This window comes from Porites lutea, chromosome 3 (assembly GCF_958299795.1).
Source record: "Porites lutea chromosome 3, jaPorLute2.1, whole genome shotgun sequence".
NCBI classification, from domain to species: domain Eukaryota; kingdom Metazoa; phylum Cnidaria; class Anthozoa; order Scleractinia; family Poritidae; genus Porites; species Porites lutea.
In genome coordinates this window covers 25,924,700-25,947,185 of record NC_133203.1, presented here as the reverse complement: position 1 = coordinate 25,947,185, position 22,486 = coordinate 25,924,700, and the positions used below count along the sequence as shown (strand labels likewise).

Here is a 22,486-nt window from a genome sequence, read left to right as displayed (position 1 = left end):
ATGCTTTGGAAAGCTGATTTTGTTACAAGCAAGAAGAGGTATTTAAATATTCTATATTTAACTACACATGTGAGCTATTTTAAACAGACAGCTTTCATTGAACTGCAACTTTTTAAAATTGTACTTTGAACTGATTGTTTTGTCGTAATTTGAAATAGCTGTTCTAATTTGTAATAATTTCGTCGTAATTTGTACTACCTGTCGCAACTGTAAGAACTTTTTCGTAATTTGTGAAAAGAAAAGCTGACGTAATTTGTTTATACCGATTCAATCAAAAGGCAGGCTTGTTTTTCCGGTGGTTTTTGATCGTCAACGGGACAGTGAAAGGTTGGTCAGAAAGGACGCAAGTGATTTCAGCTCTTTTTTAGGAATAACTTGTTAACTTTTTTAAATAACAAGTTTTTGACTTGGGCGAGCGATCTCAGACTCCTGTAAAGAGTTTAAAATTTTAATGCAAGTTTACAAAACTAATCAGTAATGTTCGCACCACCTTTCTACTGACTACCTGCTGTGGGAGAAAACAGGCGATAAATAAATTTATTTGGCAAAGTTAATGATAGCTGTGGTAATAATAACAACAATATTGATGCTTATAGGAATAGATAAATCTCCAATTTACCTTTTATGCTGTTTCGCTTCTTATTCAGCTACCCTGATGGAGGGGTGGAACAATTTCGGACCAACTCCCCTCCCTCTAACCGTGTTTGTTCCTTATAGTTTCAGTTTTGGAAGCAAGGACCAACGTTACAAAAAAGAAGGACTGGATCCTAATAAAGGATCTACTCAGCTGTATATAGAAATATCGAACAAAAGAAGCAATGCTGATTTTACAGTCGGGCAGTATATATATATAATATATGTTTTGTTACCAATATTTCGAAAAGCACGGCCTTCCTTCTTCAGGGTCTTACATACAGTGATGAGGTTAAGCTTAGACATACACATTCCACTCTACAGGTGAAACCAGACCTATCACTCATCACATCGACGGTAACTCTTAAAACGTCGTTTTCATGATGGTACAATGCAACCACTGCCCTAAACAGTACATCGGTGAAACCAAACGACGACTTAAAGACCGTTTCAATGAACACCGCTGACCAGTTGACAACCCATCTATTATCTCCAAACCCAACACAATCTCAGAACATTTTCTTACTAATGATCACTCCGTTAAAAACATCACACTTATTCCACTAGAACTCAATAAATCTAATAGAGACAGTGTACGAAAAGCTAGAGAAGCATACCTCATCGAAAGAGGCAAAACTCCTGAACCATCAGGTATTTTAATACCTAAGTAACAAGAAAGATGAAATGTAATACATGCCCAGGCTTACTTCTTCCATTTGTATTTGTTTATATTATTTTTACATTTCAAATTTCTTTCATATCACTACTTCAACGATTTTTGTTTTCATATTCTCTTAACGTTCACTTTTTTCTTATTTAAATTTTCAGTTGTGATTATAGTATCATATTGCACGCTTTTCTATATCTCAAATTGTAACGTCTTAGCTTAACCTCATAGTTGTATGTGAGACACTGAAGAAGGAAAGCCGTGCCTTCTGAAGTAATGGTGACAAAAACTATATATTCCCGACTGTAAAATCAGCCTTGCCTCCTTTGTTCGATATTCCTTAAATTATAACTTGCATGTTCCTTCATGTATACATTCAAACTGGGAGGTGTGGTGTTGCAGAGGGTGTGATTGCCAAATCCCTACTGTAAAAGACTGTAAAGACAACGAAACTGACTGTTTAAGTAAAACCATAAGAGAGAATTGTTAAATTTAACTGTTTTCAGTGGATAAGGCCTTAAAAAATGAGACAACTAAACTACTAAAAATTGGGCAGTTGTATACAATTTTCTTGCGTCGTCAAAAACATACGGTCAAAAACCATACACCTTATTTCTGCCTATTTTTAAGAGGACATTGGACCTCAAGTGTCATCCTATATGGAATAAGGTTTATGATCACTCTAAAATCATCTCATCCACCGCACCTTCACTCGCATTCCCCCCCCCCCCCCCCCCCCCACTTCCTGTTCCTCTTACATAAATAGTTTTCTACTTTCTGGTAATCGTCTATCGTTCTATTGCTACAGTAGGAATTTGAATCTCTTTTGTAATTTTCGAAATCAGGTTGTCGGCAGCAAAGCTTTAATTTTTCATTTTTCACAAGAGAGCTTTCTCCTCTCCTGTTTTTTCATTCATATTTGGCGCATAAGTCACTTGTGAAGACTATGTGACAAAAAATCGCCTCTTTACGTAACTCCGCAGGGTCGCGGGGAGACGGCGAATACCCTTCGTCTCGTGAATATTAAAGTGGCCAGTGAACACAGGGGTGATGCTTGATATACCAAGTCAATATATGCACTGTTGTCTCGTTCCATTGTGTCACGTTTATTGTGTTATTGTGTAAGGCCTAGGGATCATTGTTGTGTTCTTTGTGACGTAACTTGAGACTTGCTATTCTCTTGGTATATCGTACACTAGCCGAACCGAAGAGTCTGAACAACATGCTTTATGATGAGGTTTTAACCAGTAACGCAACAAGCAACAGAGATTATAATCGCAGCCCGCTAAACAACTTTGAATACACACGAGAGAAGGTCTCAATTTCATGGGAAAACCTCGATGTATTTGTCAAAGTTCCCCAGCCTTCGCTACGGAAACGTTTGCATTTAATAACTGAAGAACATGAAAAACCGACAAGGAAGCAAATCTTGTACAACCGTAAGTACCTCTTTTATCTTTCTATTTAGCTTGTCTTTGCAAACAACTAATAGGCTCATTTCAATGTTCAAATTTAATTCAAAATTTTCCTTTTACGAAACTTATCGCCATGCCTGAAGGACACAAACAAACGTAATGAATATGCATATTTGTTCATATCCTTTGTTTGTGTTCTCTAGACCTCGCCAAAGAATGAATGAAGTTTTCACGGTAAAATTGTAAAAATGTATATTCTTTTTTAAACTTTGTTTCGTACGGCCCAGTTCTGCTTTGGTTGAAAAAAAAAAACAGTTCGTATCCGAAGCAATATTCAATCAACTAGAAAGCGAAAGTTTCGTAATTCAGCCAACAAGGAAGTTTATCGAAGACGGTTCAGACCTACTCCTATAGCTGCTTAGAGGGTATATTAAATATCGACTTCCGACGAATGAAATCTTAATTTCGTTACACACTCAGCGAAAAAAGATTTAAACAACGTTTCGATGTGGCAATGACAACATTATCAAATATATGATAAAACTACACCAGACTTGACATAAACAGTTTGAGGTGACAAAACAAAACATTAATGTAACAAAGAAACGCGGTAAAAGTAAAACGTAAAGGGGATTAAAAATGCTTTATTACAAAATATCAGTGAGCGGGAATTTTGGTAACACCTTATTTACTCGATAAAGAGCGGGATGCTTGGTAAATCCTTAGTTAATATCTTGATGTGGCAACTTTATCAACGAAATGCTTCCTTGTGTATAATCGGAAGTAAGAATAAAAGTAGGTTCAACTAGAGTGTCACTTTCAAATGGTAAGAGTATCGTCTGACGTCTTCGCCCGACATGTTTACGCCATAACTGCCCGTATCGAACTCCAGCCGTCAGTGATTTCGTAATGCTCTCCTTTTTTTGAGAGGGAGAGGTGCAGAGATGTATGACCTGTGTAGGAGATACTACTATCTTTTTTTTAATTACAGTGAGTGGAAGGATTGACGCTGGCAGTTTATTAGCAGTCATGGGGGCGAGGTGAGTATTTTATAAATAACAACTGAACATTAATTGCAAAGGATCGCAAAGAAATTGGATAGGATCTACAGCAGATCTCCTCAGCAAAAAATGTACCTAATAAACACATTGAAGTCTTCAAAGCTTATCATACTACGAAAAAATCATCTTTGCAAGACATAAACGCGACACGATAGAATCTACACTAATTGTAAATAAAGGATATTACATGGCCGCTCGGAGATAGGAAATTTCTCTTCAAGTGTTGGAAAATAGTTCACGAGTGAGCGCAGCGAACGAGTGAAATATTTCTTCAACTCAAGAAGAGAAATTTCGTATCTCCAAGCGGCCATGTAATGTTCTATTTATTATATAAACACCAATGAAATACCAAACCATTTCACTTTAACAGTTTTTTGGCGTGAAAGGCGCGATTAATTATGTAGCCATAGCAACGGTGATCTTTTCACAAGAGAAGATAACATGTTATTTTCAGGTGTGAAGATATCATGTTTTTATGCGAAAGCTCACCTGGTATTTCATTAGTGCTTATATAATAAATGGTGTTTTTAAGTAGTCTCGCGCTTTTTCAACTGTTTTCTTACGCGTTTTTTCAACGATAAACGCTTAAAAGTAGGTCATCTTGTATTTCAGTTATCCCAGTTGTAAGCAAGATGTTTTTTTTTTCCTCTTCCTCTTCTTCTTCTTTTTCTAGTGGTGCTGGGAAGTCGACCTTAATGAATGTGTTGGCGCAACGAAATATCGGCCAAATGGATGTCACTGGAACCGTGTTATTGAATGATTGTCCTATTAGATCAGAGATGACTTCGATGTCTGCATATATTCAACAAGAAGACCTTTTTGTGGGAACTTTGACTGTAAGGGAACATCTTACTTTTCAGGTGAGTGATTTAAAATGCTAAACGATTTTTTTCGAAACCAAAGATGGCATCTTCCAACTTAGTGAAATAGATGGAATTCGGAACAGCCTGTAAACAGTACGTATAAGATACCAACAAAACACTTCCGTCTTATGCAGAGCCAAGAACCACTTGATGCTTCTGATCGCATGAGTGGGCATTGAGATCCCTGATGATGGTGTTGCTGATAAAGATAGTAAACGTACTTAACAGGACGGGGTAAAAAAAAGAGGAACGCAGCCAAACATTGTGTGAAATGCGGCGTGACAATATTTTGTTTGAAAAACATTTCCTCCAAGTTTCACTTCCCTTTAAACAGATCTTTTCGTAAAAGACCATTGTAGTACTGCATATATACAGTATATTTCTGTAATTTCGTGATCTTCCTAATATTAAAACCTGATGAAGGCTGGTATTGGCCACGCGAAATATGTATCCTAACTAGTCTTTGATCAGTCCTGGCAGTTTTCTTTTTGACAATATATAGGGCCGTTTTAAGACGCGTCTTATATAGGACGCGTCCTAAATAAGAATCAAACTATCCCGTATAAACGGCACATTTCGTTTGAAATTTAGCTAAGACGCGTCTTATCTAAGAACAGCCCTTCACACCTGTTCTTCGATAAGACACGTCTTTGTTATAAAGTCGTGTCTTAATGTGCCGTTTATACGGGATAGTTTGGTCTTATTTAGGACGAATCTGATGAAAGACGCGTTTTATTTTTCTTCGTATATTTTATTTACACTTTTTATTAATTCTGACTGATCGCGATCTTTTTCGATTCAACGTTGAGCAAGTTTGGTCGTACAAAGTTTCTTGCAGTGGTCTTACACCTTAACTTTTCATCTGAGGAAATTAAAGTACGACAAAACACGCAAGTAGTAGCCCTTTCAGGTTTTTCACGCAAACGTTTTGCCGTCCTCTTCTTTCTGCCTTCCTGTTACGTAAGCTCACTAATGTTATCATTATGAAAACAGTGATGATGATAATGATGATTATGATGATAAGGACGACGATGATGGTTACGATGAAGACGGTACACTGATTATAATGATGACACCTTTCTCTTGTTCTGATTCATTCTGTTTCTGAAGGCTTCCCTGCGTATGGACGGAACTGTTTCCCGTGAACAACGGATCGCACGAGTCCAAGAAGTGATGCTTCAGGTAACAAAACACAGGAAGTATCGTTTGTTGGGGAGGATACCCAAAAATAACAGTGACGACAAGGGGGTGCGAATGGGGCCAATAGGCTATTTCCAAGTTCCCCTGGGCCTCAGTTTCAAAACGAGGGTAGGTGCTCAGCCTTTGATATGGAAACCATTTTTCATTCTCATCCAAATAAAACTCATTTTCACAAGAAAGGTTGAGTACCTAGCCTCCTTTTGAAAGTGAGGGTTTTTGGAACTCGGAAGTGGCCTATTTGTTAGTTTCCATCAGCCAAGGAACGTGATCCAAAAGGGTCATTTTGTCCAAGCATAAAAATCAGTCAAAAATTATCTACCAAGAATACAACCTAAGAGGACGTAAGAGCCTCACTCCTACCTACCCTACCACACTCATGGGATACCTTCTTTCAATCTACTTCGCATCCATTCCACCGTTTGGCGTGCTAACGACAAACGATGGACCAGGGTCGTTGTTTCTTGCAGAGCTCTAATTTGTTTCACTTGTGCTTCTTTCAAAGTTTGGTCTGACTAAATGCGCTGATACTTTCATTGGAATACCAGGACGGCTGCAAGGAATTTCGGGTGGAGAAAAGAGAAGGCTCTCGTTTGCTTCAGAGGTATCAGTTTGTTTACCAAGTATAGTTTCAATTCAAGAGTAGACTATTTAAATTTCGAGATATAGGGTCGCGTTGGGAGAGGTACCGGTGTCGTGGGTGGTTTGGCTGATTTAGTTCGAACAAGACTACTAAGAGTCCTGTAAGACTGTGCCAGCACTTCTTCCTCTTAGAGTGCCTGAGTGCCTTTAAATTTCAGCAGTAGCAAATCTAGCGGAGGGGCCAAGGAGCGGGTAGGCGCAGGGGCGACTGGGTATCGGCACTCGAATACCCAAAATGTAACAGTTTACCCAAACGTCATTGTTGAAACATGAGCTGAGCAGCGAGTGCAAAGCAGTGACTGTCCCATGACTAACAAAAGCGGTGTTCACACAGGGACCCGCTGTCCGCTTCTGTACCAAAGTACCAAGTACAAGGTCTCCGCACCTTGGCCGAATTCTAGCGTGGGTATTTGGTAAAAAGGGTGTGTTCACATTAGCACTTGGGCAATGTGCCGAGCACTAAATGTGAACGCTGGATTAGAGCCTAGATGACCGGGGGCCTCTTATTTGATGATCCGGAATCCTCCGATGATTAGTGAATAAATGAGCGAAGGCTGCGCATTCTCCTTAGTTATTTCATTACCCTGACTATTGGTCAGAGCGGGAATCACACCTGGGCTAGTCTGGATTGAAGTCTTGTTCCCAACCAACTGAACAAACTACTTTATCTTTAATTTTGTACATCAGATCATTACAGACCCGCCCTTGCTGTTCGCTGATGAACCTACTTCCGGTCTTGATTCGTTCATGGCACAAAATTTGGTTGCAACAATGCAGCAGCTTGCTGATCAAGGAAGAACAATCATTTGCACCATTCATCAGCCTTCCTCTGAAGTGTACGCCATGTTTCACAGGTACAGTACGTTGATATGTGAAAAGAGGACAAGGTGAAATAACTTATATCAAGTTATCAAGTTATCATAGCTAATTAAGTCAACATATTATCTTAAAGAGAGGCCCGCCCCAAGTTCCAGACCGTTGCTATTTTTTATACCATTTTTTACCCAAAGGGTAGCCCTTTCATGTACCTTCTATTAATAAAAAGGAACACGGTACTGAATAATGTAGACTAAATCGCTAAAATAGAAACTCTTCATGTTAATTAGTTTCACGTTTAATAAATTGAAATTATTTAGCAAGAAAAAGCGTCGTTTGGACTTTTAAAGTACTTTCTACCCTTTCATATACTTGAACTTGCGAATTCCTACCTTTTGGTATAACTCGCTTTGAAAAAAAAGCCCCCCTTTCGGGTGGATCCCCACCGTATATCCCCGCCATTATAAAGAGTGCCCTTTCCCACCCTAGAAATCAAGTATACTTACACAGGACTGTGTGCCTTAAGTAAGTAACATAAGTAAGCAGAAGATATTCTGACTGCCTTTATTCCACTAAAGTTTATTGAATTGATCTTAATTGTCTCACTTTCACACTCGACAGAACTCATTTCCTAATGTTTTTTTCTATTTTAATTTTTTATTTTAGTATTTTGATGCTAGCTGAAGGTAGAATTGCCTTTATGGGATCCACGGAAAATGCCATCCACTATTTTAAATGGTACACTACAAAAATAGTGTTTACATGTTGAACGTCATTTATGGGTTTCATACTTAAGTTTTACCAAGTTTAAGTTTCGTACTGTTTTCGTTGAATGTCGAGAACGTATAGTCATTTTTCAATGTATAATACGTTTTAATGTGTAACATTGATAGAGAGTTTATATTCTATTGATAATTTAGTAAAATAATTTATTCAAAGCAGTAAGGTTTTTTCATGTAAGTATGTTTTGGTACTTTTAAAGGGAGTGACATGCCTATTTTTGCCATTATGATAGCATTCTTTTGGAAAAAAAGGAATATAAACAAAGAGAAATTTTTCTTGACTTTTCGTAATCAGACTTAATTACGAACTTTTTGTTTAAATCAACTGGCAATGTTGTTATTAGTCAAATATTGTAAACTTTAATCTTTTTTTTTTCTTTATACGTCTATAATGTTTTTGGTACTAAAGGTACTATATACAGTATATGCTATGAGTACTACAGAAAAAGAATTGGCCTATCTATCGTCTGCTGCTAGGTAGGCCGGTGTAAGCAAGCAACACAAAAAAAAAAGACATAACTTTTGAAAACTGTACTCTTGAAAACCCTGTTTCCTTTCATTTTGCATTGGATTCACATTCAAATTCTTAGGTACCACATTACAAAGCCAAAATCTCTTAGCATTGCTCTTTTAACTCGTACATTGCTTTCACTCACAGCTTAGGTTATACTTGTCCTGACAACTTTAACCCAGCTGACTTCTTTGTCCGTACCCTGGCCATCAAGCCTGGCGATGAAGAAAACTGCCGCAAGAGAGTTAAGGTTGGAATAGCACTGATTTTTTACACATTGTATAGTCATTTAAGAGTCTGTGTTATGGCTGGCTACTTCATTTTGTTCATAGCGCCAGTACAGGTCCGTACTTCCTATAAAACTTTGGTGAATGACAATCAAATTTTGGTGAATGACAAAATCACGCTTTATGTCTAACAAAGACAAGCCAAGCAATGTAACAAACGTTACACATGACAAAAATGAACTTTGAAAAACTGTTAGGCTAACAAGCTTTCAAAACCCACAACTGCAATCCGTTTCAATCTTCTTCAAAAGTTTGTCAATCCATGCCTTCTTTTGTATCTGCGGTGTTAAGTATACCTTCCTTTAATGTTTTCAGCGTTTCACTCAATTTGGTGGCAGTTCCCACAGTCTGAGTTTTGACAAATATCGTAGCTCAATCCTTTAATTATTTGAGAAGACACACGTCACACTTAAAGTGGCAACCCTGATAAGGAAAACTTGTCGAGGAAAACAAATTTTATCACTGTAAGTGAATCTTTACAAATTCAGCCTCTCTGATACGAATCTTTCCTATCCTTAGCTTATCGAACAACCAGTGGATGGAGCTCCCGCCCAGTCTTTGGGAGGTCATAGCTTCGAATCCAGTCGGGGACTCAGATCTCTTCTTTGTCCCATGCTCGTGATCATGCTGATTATTCATCTTCACATTTGTTTCACCGAGGTTAAAATAATACCATCTTTCATTCTTTGACCAATAAGATTCATCTTTGACAAAACCGAGGCATAGTCAGTTTAGGTGGCGGCCTCCAAGGTATCTAGGATTTACACAGTACCTGGGCCATGTTCTCGAGCTCTTTTAAGTCTTTAATGTTAATAGTCAATTAAAACCCATAGATAATGCTTCAAGAAATTCAAAGTGAAATTCAGTCAAACTTCTGCTTAGAGAGATTTAATTAAAATACAACGAACACAATCATCTGTAAATACTAAACTGTAAGGCCGGAAGCTCTGTCAATTGCAAACTTTCAAGCTCTCTCAACTGCACATAAATTAAGGTCATAAGTTGTATCTGTCGCCTCTATTTTCTCGTACTTCTTGCAACCTTTCTTTCTATTCTTTTTCTAAGCAAAATAACCGAACCGTCAAGATGAAGAACATTAACTGTACGAGCTCATGTTGTTCATATGTTATCTATCTTCTAAGTTACTTGTTCACTCCAGCCTTTTTTTTGTTTTGTTTTGTTTTGTTTGTTTGTTTTTTGTTTGTTTTTTTGTTTTTGGTTAAATTCCAGACAATTTGTGATGCGTACACTCAAGAAAGTGCCGCAAACGAAACAAAACGTGCTAAAAAAGTTTTACAGGTGAGTAAGACATAAATCCGACCAAACTGGTTTTGCAGCACCGAAACTAAAATGTTGCTTTCTCAAAGAGAGATATGGAATTGTTATGTGGACGGTAAAAAGCCAACGTGGAAAATACTGAAATAGGTATGCAGACTAGGTTTGAGGTATATCGAGAAAGAATAAAATGTTTGACACTTTGAGATAATACAAAACGTAATCCAGTGATTTTTAGCTACATACAGAAGCCGAGATATTTAGGACTAAGGTCATAGGGTTTTTTTGCTACGCGTCTTCTCCCTCTCTTACAAAGCCTGACTCTAACAAAAATTGCCTGCACCCTCCCCTCCCACTTCAGTGACAGGGGAAATATATTAATAAACTGTGTGGTAAAAAAGAACAAAGGCAGTGAAAAGAGTCAGTCAGTTTTATCCATAAGAATTGTTTTGAGCTGTTTTTATCAATCATGCACTATTTTGAGGATATCTCACGTTTGTCGTACACATGACTTTGGCAACCACTTTTTCATGTCATTTTACATCTGTTAAAACTGAAGAAGACCTAATTAAAAAAGGCCAAACAAAAAAAAGCAACCATTATGACTTTTCTCTAGTGTGTATACTCTATCCACTCTTGGTATACGTAAAGGATTAGAAAAAGAAAAAAAAACGAACAATGAAAATGTACTCCTTGTTCAGTTCTGTCAGTGTTGTTTAATAAGCATTGCTAAACTTCTGTCAAGCCTAAGCCTCGTGCTATACTAATTGATTTTTTTTGTTTGTTTTAGGACTCGTTTTCTGGTAATGACTATGCTGTACGTCGCTCACCGTAAGTAGTTCCCAGAAACGTTCAAAACTGCATATCCTTCCTGCAGGATATTTTGTTTAGAAATCTCTAAAGCGTAAAGTAGAACACTACACAAACATTCCTTTTCAGCTCGAGGGGGGATATAAGAAAGAAAATCCACTCTCACGTTATGAACCATGGACAACCCCTTCAACACCACAAGGTCTTAATGAGTGGGGACCCCTTACCAGAAGGCCTCAGATTCCGCTAAATAGGGAGTGTAAGCAATATTAGAGACCTTAAGATACCCCGAAATCGGTTTACGGGTAACGGGTAGTGCCATGTTTTTTTTTTCATTTTGTGGTGACGTCATCGACATTACCCGGTAGAACCAGCCGTTTTTCCGGGGTAGACACCAGTTTACCCGTAGAAGATTTACGAGTAGCTGCAAGTCCTACATGATGGAGAAACGAGTAAGTTTTTAAGACTTTTTAAGTACAAATGTAAATTGTATGACTCCTTGGCAATGTTATTGCAAGCCTGTTCAAATATTTTTGCCAAATTTGAATTTTAGCTGTAAAGAAAGCGCTTTAAAATGTATTGATTTTGGACCTCAAATGCGCAGGTTGAACTCTGAAACGATATCAAGTTGTGGCGGTATTTGGGGCGATTTCTGAGAATTGCTCGAACGTTTGAGTTTCGCAAAAGAAATAGCATTGAAAAATTTAGCATGGGAGTCACTGTTGAAGTTGACAATCAAAGGAATTGTTTGGTGATGTGCCTCGATCAAATGGCGGGGTTTGCGATAACAAGCTTTCGGTCGAGGGACTTCCCGCCAAGTTTCTTAAAACCTTTCTATGATATTTCAATAAGCTTATGTATGAATGAATTATTTGTTGCAGCTTGTTGTTAAGATATGAAGTGTAGAATTTCAGGGAGATTTTGTATGCATTAAGCGATATGCATGTACAAAGTTAATTTTGCGTGCTTGCTCTTCGGGTATCTTAATCGAAATAGTCACGCACATGAACATTTTACATGTACGGGTACACTACCCGTACCCGTTCACCGATATCGAGGTATCTTCAGGTCTCTAATGACGTTTTTGAGCGAAGCGCGTTTACCGGAAATGAGGCCTATTCCCTTTCATGTCTTAACGCTACCGAATTTGTATTGCTAAATACGTTTATAGAGACGATTTGCCCAAAAATGCAAAATATCCACTTCCGGTTGACGTTGGTCGCTCAAAAGCGTCTTTGCTTAAACTATACTGAGTGTATTCTGCAATTAATTGATATCTGCAATGCAACTGCAGTTAATCGCCCAAAGTGTTTTAAATTCTTTTTAGGGAGCTATGTCATAAAATTTCGTCAAATTCATGCACCTCGAACTAGCCAACAATTTGATCCAGATATAAAAATAATTAATCGTAAGTACTTAATGAATTTTCAGTTAAATTAAAGGGAAAGAAAAAATGCTTCATTAATATAGAAGATAACAAAACAACACAAAAAACGAAAACATTATTAACTCCTGAACAATCGACCGTGGACATATTGCGCTATTTTTTAATAGACTTATTAATTTTAGTTAAACTATAAATACAAGAAAAACAATAGCTCTTAGGAAGAAAAGTAACATATAAAAATAACAAGGGGTTTAGCACTGATGGAGTCACTAGTCTGAGAAAAAAAAAACCTACAAATACAAAGTCGGACAAAACGTAATATTCACAACGTCCACAATACAAGCTTTTCATAATTTTTATTTTTTCTAGGTACAAAGTGTCTTGGTTCCAGCAATTTCGGTCTGTTCTCTGGCGATCCTGGCTTACAAATAACCGTGACTCCACAGTCTTCAAAATGCGATTTCTTCAGAGTATAGTAAGTACCCTGCATTCATGAACTATATTTTGTGTTTGAAATGATGAGTCTGAGAAAAACTAGAGCTAGTAGCTTGCAATTCCCCATTTTGCCTCTTGCAAGTAACTAACTAGACTGAGATGCATCCATTATGACAGGCAGTCTACGTTAGCTTAAGAAAACAGCCGAAATTTTGGGACACCACCACTAGTTTCCCCTAGAAATTAGGTCTGAGAGAAGAGCGCAGAAATTCCATCGTAGCGGAGCTCTCGCGCCAGAGGAGCACCATGTGTAAGAAAATGAAGTTATCTACCCATCCGAGAAAAATTTGGTAATCACGTGACTGTACACCGACCGACCGACCGCCCGACTGTCCGTCTGCACCACAGGCATACCAATGTAAAATAACTCAATCAACAGGTATGGCAACCTAAATGTAACTCGAGGTTATTTTGGTGGGAAATCGCATAGCTACCGGCGTCTTGTAAAGCAGAGACAACTGAAGAGTCAATAAAGACAAAAACGGAAAGCGGAAATTGTTTCTGTATCCGTGTTGTGTAAGGTATTTAGTTTAGATTAACTGCCATGTCCACAAATTTGGAATATAGAGCAGGAGAAAGACCGAGAAAAAGAGAAAGTAGGCGGCAGGCCAGCGAAGCTCAACGAGAAAAAGGGCGACAGAGCTGGAGGTCTAGAGCGAGAGATAAAAAACAAATGAGACAGTTTTTTGTTGGAAACACAACATGAAAATTTTCTAGCGGTGGTGACAAAATGGGAAATGTTAGCGGCCCCCAATGCAAAGTGAAAATGAGCGGCAGTAAAAAAAAAAATGAACGAGAACACGTACGACATTTCCTCAATAAAACGTGTAACTAAGAAGTTTCTGCAAGTTTCACCTTGTAGTCGTGCAAAACAACGGCAAAGAAATGTACACAAAAGTGTGCTGCAATTGCAAAGTTGCTTTTTTTGCTAATTAGACCTATTGTTGTTTTTCACCGTTCTCCGCCGTTGCCTTCGCCTCTTAGCATTACACGATTTTATATTTTTTTTGAACAAACTATAAATATAATCGAGAGCTTCGCCTTTAGCCCTGGCTAAATTAATATATTATAGATGACTTGAAGGTGTCACAAGAAAGAAATCCTTTCTTGAAATAACAAAGGAATATTTCGCGTGAAGATTAGCCGTTCTTCGCTCTCTATTTGATTTCTGTATGCAGTTGTTTAGGGTTCTTTTGCCATAGGGGTAATAAATTGGTTTTTCTGCTGTTAACATAATACTTTCAAAAATATCCCTAAGACGAATCAAAAATGAAACAAAAGTCAGATGGATTTAAGAATCATTTGGTTGTGATTTATTAAACATTTTACAAGCAACCTTTAGCCGTCAAGTTTGGCGAGGATTTCATCTTTATACATTGAACGTTGTCCAGCGTTGCCCAAATTGGACTGGAGTACAAATGTACATATGAACGTGAATAGAGATTCCTCTTTTTTTTTTGAGACCAGTCTATCTAAGAGAAGTGTTTGCCTAAGAGAGGTACGGTAAGAGAGACCAGGCTTGAGTTAATCCTAATGATATCTCGCCTCAGTTTTCCACGTATTATTTCTTATGTGGCTGGCTGTAACTGTTAAACCATTTTAAGTTTGCAGGACTTATGACTGGACTCTTTTTCTTTAAATCATGTGGTGGTCAGGATGGCATTTATAACGTCTTTGGTGTAATGTTCTACCTTATTACGTCGACTTCATACATTCAGATCTACTCAGTCGTATTTGTAAGTAGTGTTTAAATGAGTTAACGCGGGAACGTGAGCGCGGGAATCGATTGAATCGTGGGGAGTTTATAGTCTTTTATAAAGACATGTGCTGCAGCTATACTATACCATTGTCCCTACTTTTTCTTCATACGATACTGGATATGTCACCAAAACGTTTCGACGGTAAGGAGCTCCCTCCATGATTTAGTTGTTTGCAATTTATACTTTACATGTATGTTAGCATTGTATTTCGTGTTAGGTATTTTAAGATGTGAAAAAGGATCACTTGGAATACGTACATACCATAGTAGCTTAAAACAATCTCAATGAGGTGATTTATTCTAGAATTACCACGACATAGCAAATCTCTACTTGTTTTGACCAGACATTTCCAGAGGAGCGAAGGGTATTTTTAAGAGATAACCATAGTGGGATGTATCGAACGGATATTTACTTCCTTTGCAAAACCTTTGCTCAGGTAAGCGTCAGATGTGTTCCAGACACACCACTTATATTTAAAAAATAACTAAAATAGCACGCGCGCTCTGATTGGCCGAGAGGTGTGTTTGCATGAGAGTCAAGTAAACATGGTTGTGACGTCAAGATGTTTTGCTTTTCTCCCGCTAATCACGCAGGCACGAATTTGAAAAAGTTTTTGAGTTGAAAACTCGACAAGTTTACTTTCTTTACCGATTCCCACGTCGGCTGAAACTTGGAAAATCTGTATAAACATGCTGTGTCAATTTTTTTCGCTTAAGCTGACATTTAAGCGAGAAAAATCCGTATTTTGGAAAGCAGCTTTTTGCAAAACAAAAACTGATTACGCGTGCAAGACTACGTGTACGAGAATTCGCACCAGTGTAAGAATTTCTCTTTTAATCAGTGCCATAACAAAGAATTTTTTTTGTCTTTTCTCGGGAAAGTTGATTTGTAAAAGCAATAGAAAACTTTTTTTCTGTATTTACATAGCCTGATATAAACACTCGACAGTAGTTATGCAAACCCTCGACTTCGTCTCGGGTTTGCATACTGTCTCAAATTCTCCCAACCCCTCTCCTGTTTATATCAGGCTATGCAAACACAGAAAACGTTTTCTAATGCTTAAAAAATCATTAGAAATCGTGGAAGTGATTTTGTCAGTACTAAATTGTTTAGCCAATTTTAAGCGTACAATTCGAAATATGAACAATTAACTAAAATCACACTATCCCGCCCTGTTGGTATTTTTAAGATTTTTTGAATTAACATTTAGCCTTTTTGAACCAAACAGGCCATAATTTTCGACTCGGCACATTGTTTGTTCTCCCAGAAATTTTTCTCGTATGTCCTGCAGGTTGCATACATATAAATGCATCGTTATTTTTCATATAAATTCAGCCAGGAATAGACAGTTTTCACTCACGTGACCAGCCTATACAAATTTATCGGAACAAACGAAAGCGTCACGTAAGAAAAGAGTTCGACTCCCATGGGATTGGTTTGGAACACCAACATGGCCGCCGTTTCATCGTTTAATTGGAACACAAATTTATGGCCACCGTTACGTCATATGAAAACTCTCTACATTGTGTTGCAAGCTACTATATTTTGAAAAAGTTTTAATCCCTATCTAACAACTTCATAGGTACCTCAATTTGTTTTTGGCCCTCTTTTGATGATTGCTATTGGATACTGGATGGCAGGTAGGTTGATACAGAATCCCCTCATTATGTTTTAGACACTAATTATCCCGGCTGTTTTTAACTTGCTGTTAGTTATTGTTGTTGGTTTGTTTTCCTTTTCTTTGAGAGCTGAACAGCTGGTCTTCATCAATCACCATCTTCAGAAAAAAAATGTATAGTAAAGTATAAAGCAAATTGATTTCAACCGATATTTTATTTGGCATCTTTTAAGCTTGTTCTTAAAGTTCATACATTTCTTAATTCGAAATTTGCAATTTGTAGGTTTGAGGGCCGATCCTCTAAGGTTTCTTTTCGCTTACGGAATACTTGTCTTGGTCAGTATGGCCTCTGTTTCTTACAGTAAGTATGTTTTACGCATATGGTCTTGAGGTAAATGCAGTAATAAGTGTAGAAAAATTGGTGCTTTCTTTATATAATGTTAGCGTGCGTAGCGGGCCCCTCGAAGTAATGGGCGCAAGAAAGAACGAAGCGTGAGAGAGACACGCGTGTCTCGCTCGCATCCCCATTAATTCTTTCTTGTGCCCATTACTTCCAAGCGCCTGCCACGCAGGCTAATGAAATGTTAAAGCTATGGACATTTCCTGCGGCTGAAAAAAGCATTTACTCAGGTTGACGAAATATTTTACTTCATATTGTTAACTAAGAAATTTCATTCAAAAAAAAGAAAAGAAAATAATCTTAACAAAACATTATTTTTTAGACATTTCTGCTGGAGTTTTCTCTAGTAAAGACATTAGATATCAATATTTCTACGTCGTGAATGTAATAGCTGGATGCATGGAAGAGGCCAATATCACAAGTTCACGCGGTTAGTCGTAATAGGCCCTTTCAGTTGGTAAGTCACGAGGTACCAAACCGCCCTACTGGCAGGCAAGAAACGTATTGGGGTAAGGAAAATATGGAGCCCACATAATTTACAATGGTGATTTTAAGTATCCAAAGCATAGCGTTTTTGTACAATGTGACTAACCTCGCCTGTGAAGGCCCTAAAAATGGCTGCAAAGCTATCTTTTATCTATTTTAGCATACGTCATCTCGGCTTTTGCGCCAACCTCGTCAGCCTCTATTGCTATCATCGAGCCCATGGTTCTACCATTCTTACTTCTGGGCGGATTCTTCAAGGACAACACGTGAGTCTATCTCTTTTACGTCCTGTTAATTTGAGGTAACGGAAGATTTATACCTGCAAATTTTGCCGTGACTTCGTCACTCTTAGTTTCCACTGCCAGTTTTGGTGTAATCCTTTTGATTGATTTATCGTACTTTTAAGTACACGTCGCAAAATATAGTAGTTACTTGTAGCTGAATGAAAAATCATCTTAAGTATCAATCGCCTAGGGTCAAGTATTGTTTAATATGTAACATTTGGTTTTGTATTGCAGAACCTTACCATGGTGGTTAAAGGTTGTGCAATTTTTTTCCTGGTGGAACTACGGATTTGAGGCAATGGCTATCAATCAGTGGGACAATTATGGAAACATAAGTAGGTTATTCATTCATTCATTCATCCGCATTTATTTATTTATTGTTTGTTTGTTTATTTATTGATTTATTTGTGTACTTTAAGAACATCGTGACTCGCTGCGAGTATCGATTCCCTTTTTCTATTTTGCCTCTACCAGAACAACAGTAGAAGTTTTCCTTCTACATAATGCCGTTATGTCCCAGCTCATGTTTTTCGACCAAGGGCGAACAAGTTTTCTGCGTCATATACTTGAGCTGCGCCTAGCTATCTATACACTGATTGCGATTCTAGAACTGGTACAATAGGGTTATGCTCAAATACACCACTGATCCGTTCGATGTTATGTTACAAAATTAATTTTCCAGTATTTTGCCTCGACATGATTTTCTATGAGAAAGTAAACTCTTCCTGTCCGTTACCCAGTTAAAATTTACCCTTATTGCTGGTAATTAGTATAGACTAATTAATACTGAATACGAAACACTAAGAGATAGGAGTAATTTGCAGTGTACAGAAGGCCATAATGGCCGTTTTTACACAAGAGACGGATTATACATTCTTCTAAGTCGTACAATCCGTCTTTAATATTAAAACCAAAATTATCAGTCTGACGCGAATTATCCAGTTGATCCGCCACCCCTCTGAGACGAATTATCCGTCCCTAGTGTAAAACGGCTAATGCCTGCTATCGTACTTTCCTCGTACCTCAGTTTAACGTTGTTGTTCTTGTTATGCAGCATGCAGTTTTAAAGGCAAAGCATCACACCTGCCGTGTATTGGCAATGGGGAAGAGGCTATCGAGTCCCGCGGCCTGGATAAGGTAAATATCGATAATAAAAAGTAATTATTATTCATTCAAAATATTTCCCCGATTCTGATTGGCTAAAAGCACTCGCATAATTCACCATAACCAGCCACTGATGACCAAATTTGGAAGAATTTAGTGTTTAATGAACCGATGACGTCAAAAGTGCAGCCTTCGTTTAGGTTAATGCATCGTTAACCGAGAAGACCTGGGGACGAGGTTAAGTTGTTTTGTTTGTCAAAACAAAAATGGCGGACATTTCACTCGTTTCAAGAGTGAGAACTAGGCGAAATAATAGCTAAAAGCATGGCAAGAACAGCAAGAAGACAACTCGAAGGGCGACATCTGCTATTTGGAGTTTATTTGCGGAGCTGAACAACCCTAAACGTGAACTATCGAAGATAAACTTAACATCGATGGAGATAAGCATGTTTTACCTATGTTTTTAAACTAGAAATTATTTTGAATGAATAATAAAACAATTATTGAATTCGGCTTTCGTTTCATATGAAGAATTATGGAGATCTCGGAGGGCATAATCCGCCTCGGTCTACGGCCTCGACGGATAACATCCTCCTCGATCTCCATAATTCTTCATGAGATATTCAGCCTCATTCATTAACTGTTAAATAATCCATGGAGCAGTCGACATGCCTGTATTACCACCTGAGGTGGAAAATGGCTTGAAGAGTTCGTTTCGCCAAAATTTGTGATACTTTGAATGAAAGCAATTAGAAATCAATCACGAATTACTTACTAACGGGCTGGTCTTATTCTTAGTTGCTATAGTATAATTATACGAAAGCTGTTTTTAAATGTCTTTAAACGAAGATTTGGAGGGAATTATCCCCTAAAACTTGAAAAGGTGGAGCAGAGGTTATCACGTTCAAGTGTGTCGCTCAAAAACCCTTGTAGTGTCGGAGGCGATTAAACACACGTTTTGATGAACACAACTAATTTAATACATAATCAAAATGGCAGCTTCCAGGAGCACCCAACGAGAATATAGGTCAAAACCACTTAAACATGGTATTGTTAAAAGCATTTTAGTATTTAAACGGTAGATATAGGCACATTTTTATCCCACTAAAAATTTTAAATCTGTTCGGATTACCTAGCTGAAAGCTTAGTGATCCGAAAATTATAGAGATCAAAACTTACGTTTTCGAAAATTTCAGCCAGAATAAAGGCTCCCGAAAATTCTAGGTGACCTTTTTAGGGTAAAAATCCGTTTAAAATGGGCAATTATACGATTTTTTAGATGTTCGAAAATCCTGGGAGAGGCAGGCAAGCAAGAAATTTTACAACAAATGTTCCAAAAATTCTAGATCTCAAATCGTCTTCCGAACAGATATCTTCCGAAAATTGACGTTGGGTGCCCCTGAGCTTCTACAGCAACTGATACCGAGCACATGGTCATGCCCAAATACAGGTATACCATATAAGGTTTTACGCTACAACCCTCTTTTAAGGGAACAGTAGCTGCAAAAGCAAAGTTTGATGGGGAATAAAAAAATGCTTCAATGGCAAGATGGATGTGTCAGCAGTTTGATAGGGGAGAGGTTTTGAGGGTGTGAAAAGGAATGACTTAAATGTGGCTATGTTCCTATTTGTCCTTAACTTGAAAAGGTAGAGCAGAAGTTGTCGAGTTTAACTGTGTCGCTCAAAAGACCTCGGCGATAATGAATTGTGTCACGTTTTATTTTTGTTTGACAGGATCATCTACTGATTGACATCTGTGGTCTGTTGGCTTTGATTATTGCCTTTCGCATAATAGCATTCCTTATTTTGTTGAGGAGCACTTACAGAAAACCGTAAAGCAGTAAAAGAAATCTCCTCTACTTCAGCTCGGACAGGCAAAGAGAAAAGCCACTTCACGCGCGACTGAACGGCTGCTTCATAGCACTTTTTACAATTGTTTATCGCGAAGAAAGAACATTGCAGAGCAACACATCAAGAATAAAATCTGAACTCTAAATGACTATTGATATTTTCACCATAATAGGTCATTTTACAGATTTTTATGTATGGAAGCGAGGCTGGAGTTGACCTTGTTTTGAAATAACCTTCCTTCTTTGTAAATCAAGTTATTCTTATGCTAACTTGTATTTCGCAAGGACAATTTCCATAACAAAGCAAAGGTGGTTTGTGTCAAAACAAGATTAACCTCAGCCTCACATTCATGATCACAAGAAGGCTAGGGTACTAAGTCCACAACCGTAAAATAGTCTATTGTCAGTAGTGTACATTGTACTGCACGCACATACTCCATCATCTGCTTTCAATTTAAACACTACTACACTTATGTACGTCTGAGGATAATTCAGTAGTGTAAGCTTCTATTAACAGTGACGCACACGGAAAAATTAGGATTAAAGACGATTTAAACTTTGTTGGCTTATGTTGATTATAACATAACATACTTGGTCCATTGCTCAGTAAACGTTTGACTTCAGTCAAATATGTTGCTCTTCTCTTAGAAGGGGTGAAGTGGGGACAATCAATTTCTTGTCATAGCTTTTGTTTTCGTGTATTTCTTTTCTTTTTTTACAATGCGTTAATTAACGAAATTTGATTGATATCTTTCTCATCGCTCTATAAACATTTTTTGCATGTATATGGATAAAGGCACTAAAATGATTCCAGCACAGATTGAGAAGGCCTTATAATCATAACTGGTAATGCGGAGGTTGAAAACTACAAACTATTACTAAAAACTGAATCATCGGATAATCCAATTCTAGAGCTCCAATTCTAGATAAAGAAGTGGGTCTGTTCAGTAATAGATCACAGAGGACGTCAAAATGTGGTAAAAACAACAGTGACACACTCGCCGGCGGCTCGTGTGCCACTTCTTTGTTTTTACGACATTTTGACGTCATCTGTGATCTATTACTGAACAGACGCACGGCAACATGGAATCTATTTGTTAAATATAACATATTCTCCAAATATGGTAACTGTATGCGTCTACTTAAAATTAAAAACAAGCTGAAAGTCGGTTGTTTATTACAAATAAAGTCGGAAAGAATTCTCGATGTTTCATGGGCGTTTTAAATAAAACAACTTGCCCTCGCGCTTGTTGGATATGAGATTATTATAGCCAACTGGGCCTCGTTGGCTATCTACCATCTCATATCCAACGCGCACTCTTCGAATAATGGTTAAGTATGACATGCATCTGTCGTTGGTGCTCAATTCCCGTGTCAACGACAGTGTATGATCGTAGCAATAACCAAAGAAGCTATGAGGATGTTCTTAAATTTGATGCTTACGACGTAAGGAAAGTTGCCAACAGTTATAATCTGTTTCTAATTCAAAACTTAAAGATCTCGATAAAGACCATAAAACAAACAAACAGAAAACAAGCTGGTCATCCCCGCCTGTATTGTAAGACGCCCCTTGGTCCACGCGGACGTACACAATTTAGGCTGATTTAGCGACAGGACGAGAACGTCAGTTGACAATGGGAAAGCGCTCGAATAGGACTGAACACGACTTGCGGTGACCAATTTGCCGCTCTGCTATTGGTCAAACCAACACCGCGGCAAAACGCACTGCGCATGAGCACAAAATTTACATTGGGTCAGCTTTTTATTTCCGGTCTAGTATATAAACCAACTGCGTAAGACTAACTTTGTCGTCGCGCCAAGTTAAAAGCAAAAAGGTAGAAACAGACAAAAAAGGGGGAGAAAAAATCACTTTGTTCGATCGCTGATATTTTTTTCTAGTGTCAAACTTTTGCACCACATGGTTATCTGGTTTCACCAACGCTGAAAATGATGGTTGAAGTTTGTAGGTCGCTAGCGCTCGACAAGACGCGCGAATTTTTTTACTGGCTTTCTTGCACGCTACTGGTTTGGTATAAGTTAATTTGAGAGAAGGCGATAACTAACAAAAGAATCTATAGCAATACTTATGAAAGAAACCAAAATAAAGACGTCATTATTATCATTAACACTAGAACCAAGAAAT

General features: G+C 37.9%; 1 protein-coding gene across 1 annotated transcript; it reads left to right on the top strand.

Moving 5' to 3' along the window:
* Nucleotides 1-2,510: 2,510 nt before the first annotated feature.
* On the top strand, nt 2,511-21,021 carry LOC140930786 (protein white-like). Its single transcript, XM_073380502.1, has 19 exons — nt 2,511-2,739; nt 3,707-3,755; nt 4,450-4,636; nt 5,750-5,821; nt 6,342-6,440; nt 7,166-7,332; nt 7,961-8,032; nt 8,735-8,837; nt 10,105-10,173; nt 10,940-10,980; nt 12,716-12,821; nt 14,446-14,577; nt 14,945-15,037; nt 16,184-16,241; nt 16,503-16,580; nt 17,266-17,371; nt 17,624-17,724; nt 18,444-18,526; nt 20,228-21,021. The coding sequence occupies exons 1-19, from the start codon at nt 2,523-2,525 to the stop codon at nt 20,327-20,329; spliced, it is 1,935 nt and encodes a 644-aa protein (XP_073236603.1). The 5' UTR covers nt 2,511-2,522; the 3' UTR covers nt 20,330-21,021.
* The last annotated feature ends 1,465 nt before the right edge of the window (nt 21,022-22,486 follow it).

Coding starts and splice junctions, on each gene's coding strand:
- LOC140930786 (XM_073380502.1), top strand. CDS start 2,523: ATGCTTTATGATGAGGTTTTAACCAGTAACGCAACAAGCAACAGAGAT. Junction 8,838..10,104: donor ACTGCCGCAAGAGAGTTAAG/GTTGGAATAGCA, acceptor GTTAAATTCCAG/ACAATTTGTGATGCGTACAC. Junction 17,372..17,623: donor GGATTCTTCAAGGACAACAC/GTGAGTCTATCT, acceptor TTTGTATTGCAG/AACCTTACCATGGTGGTTAA.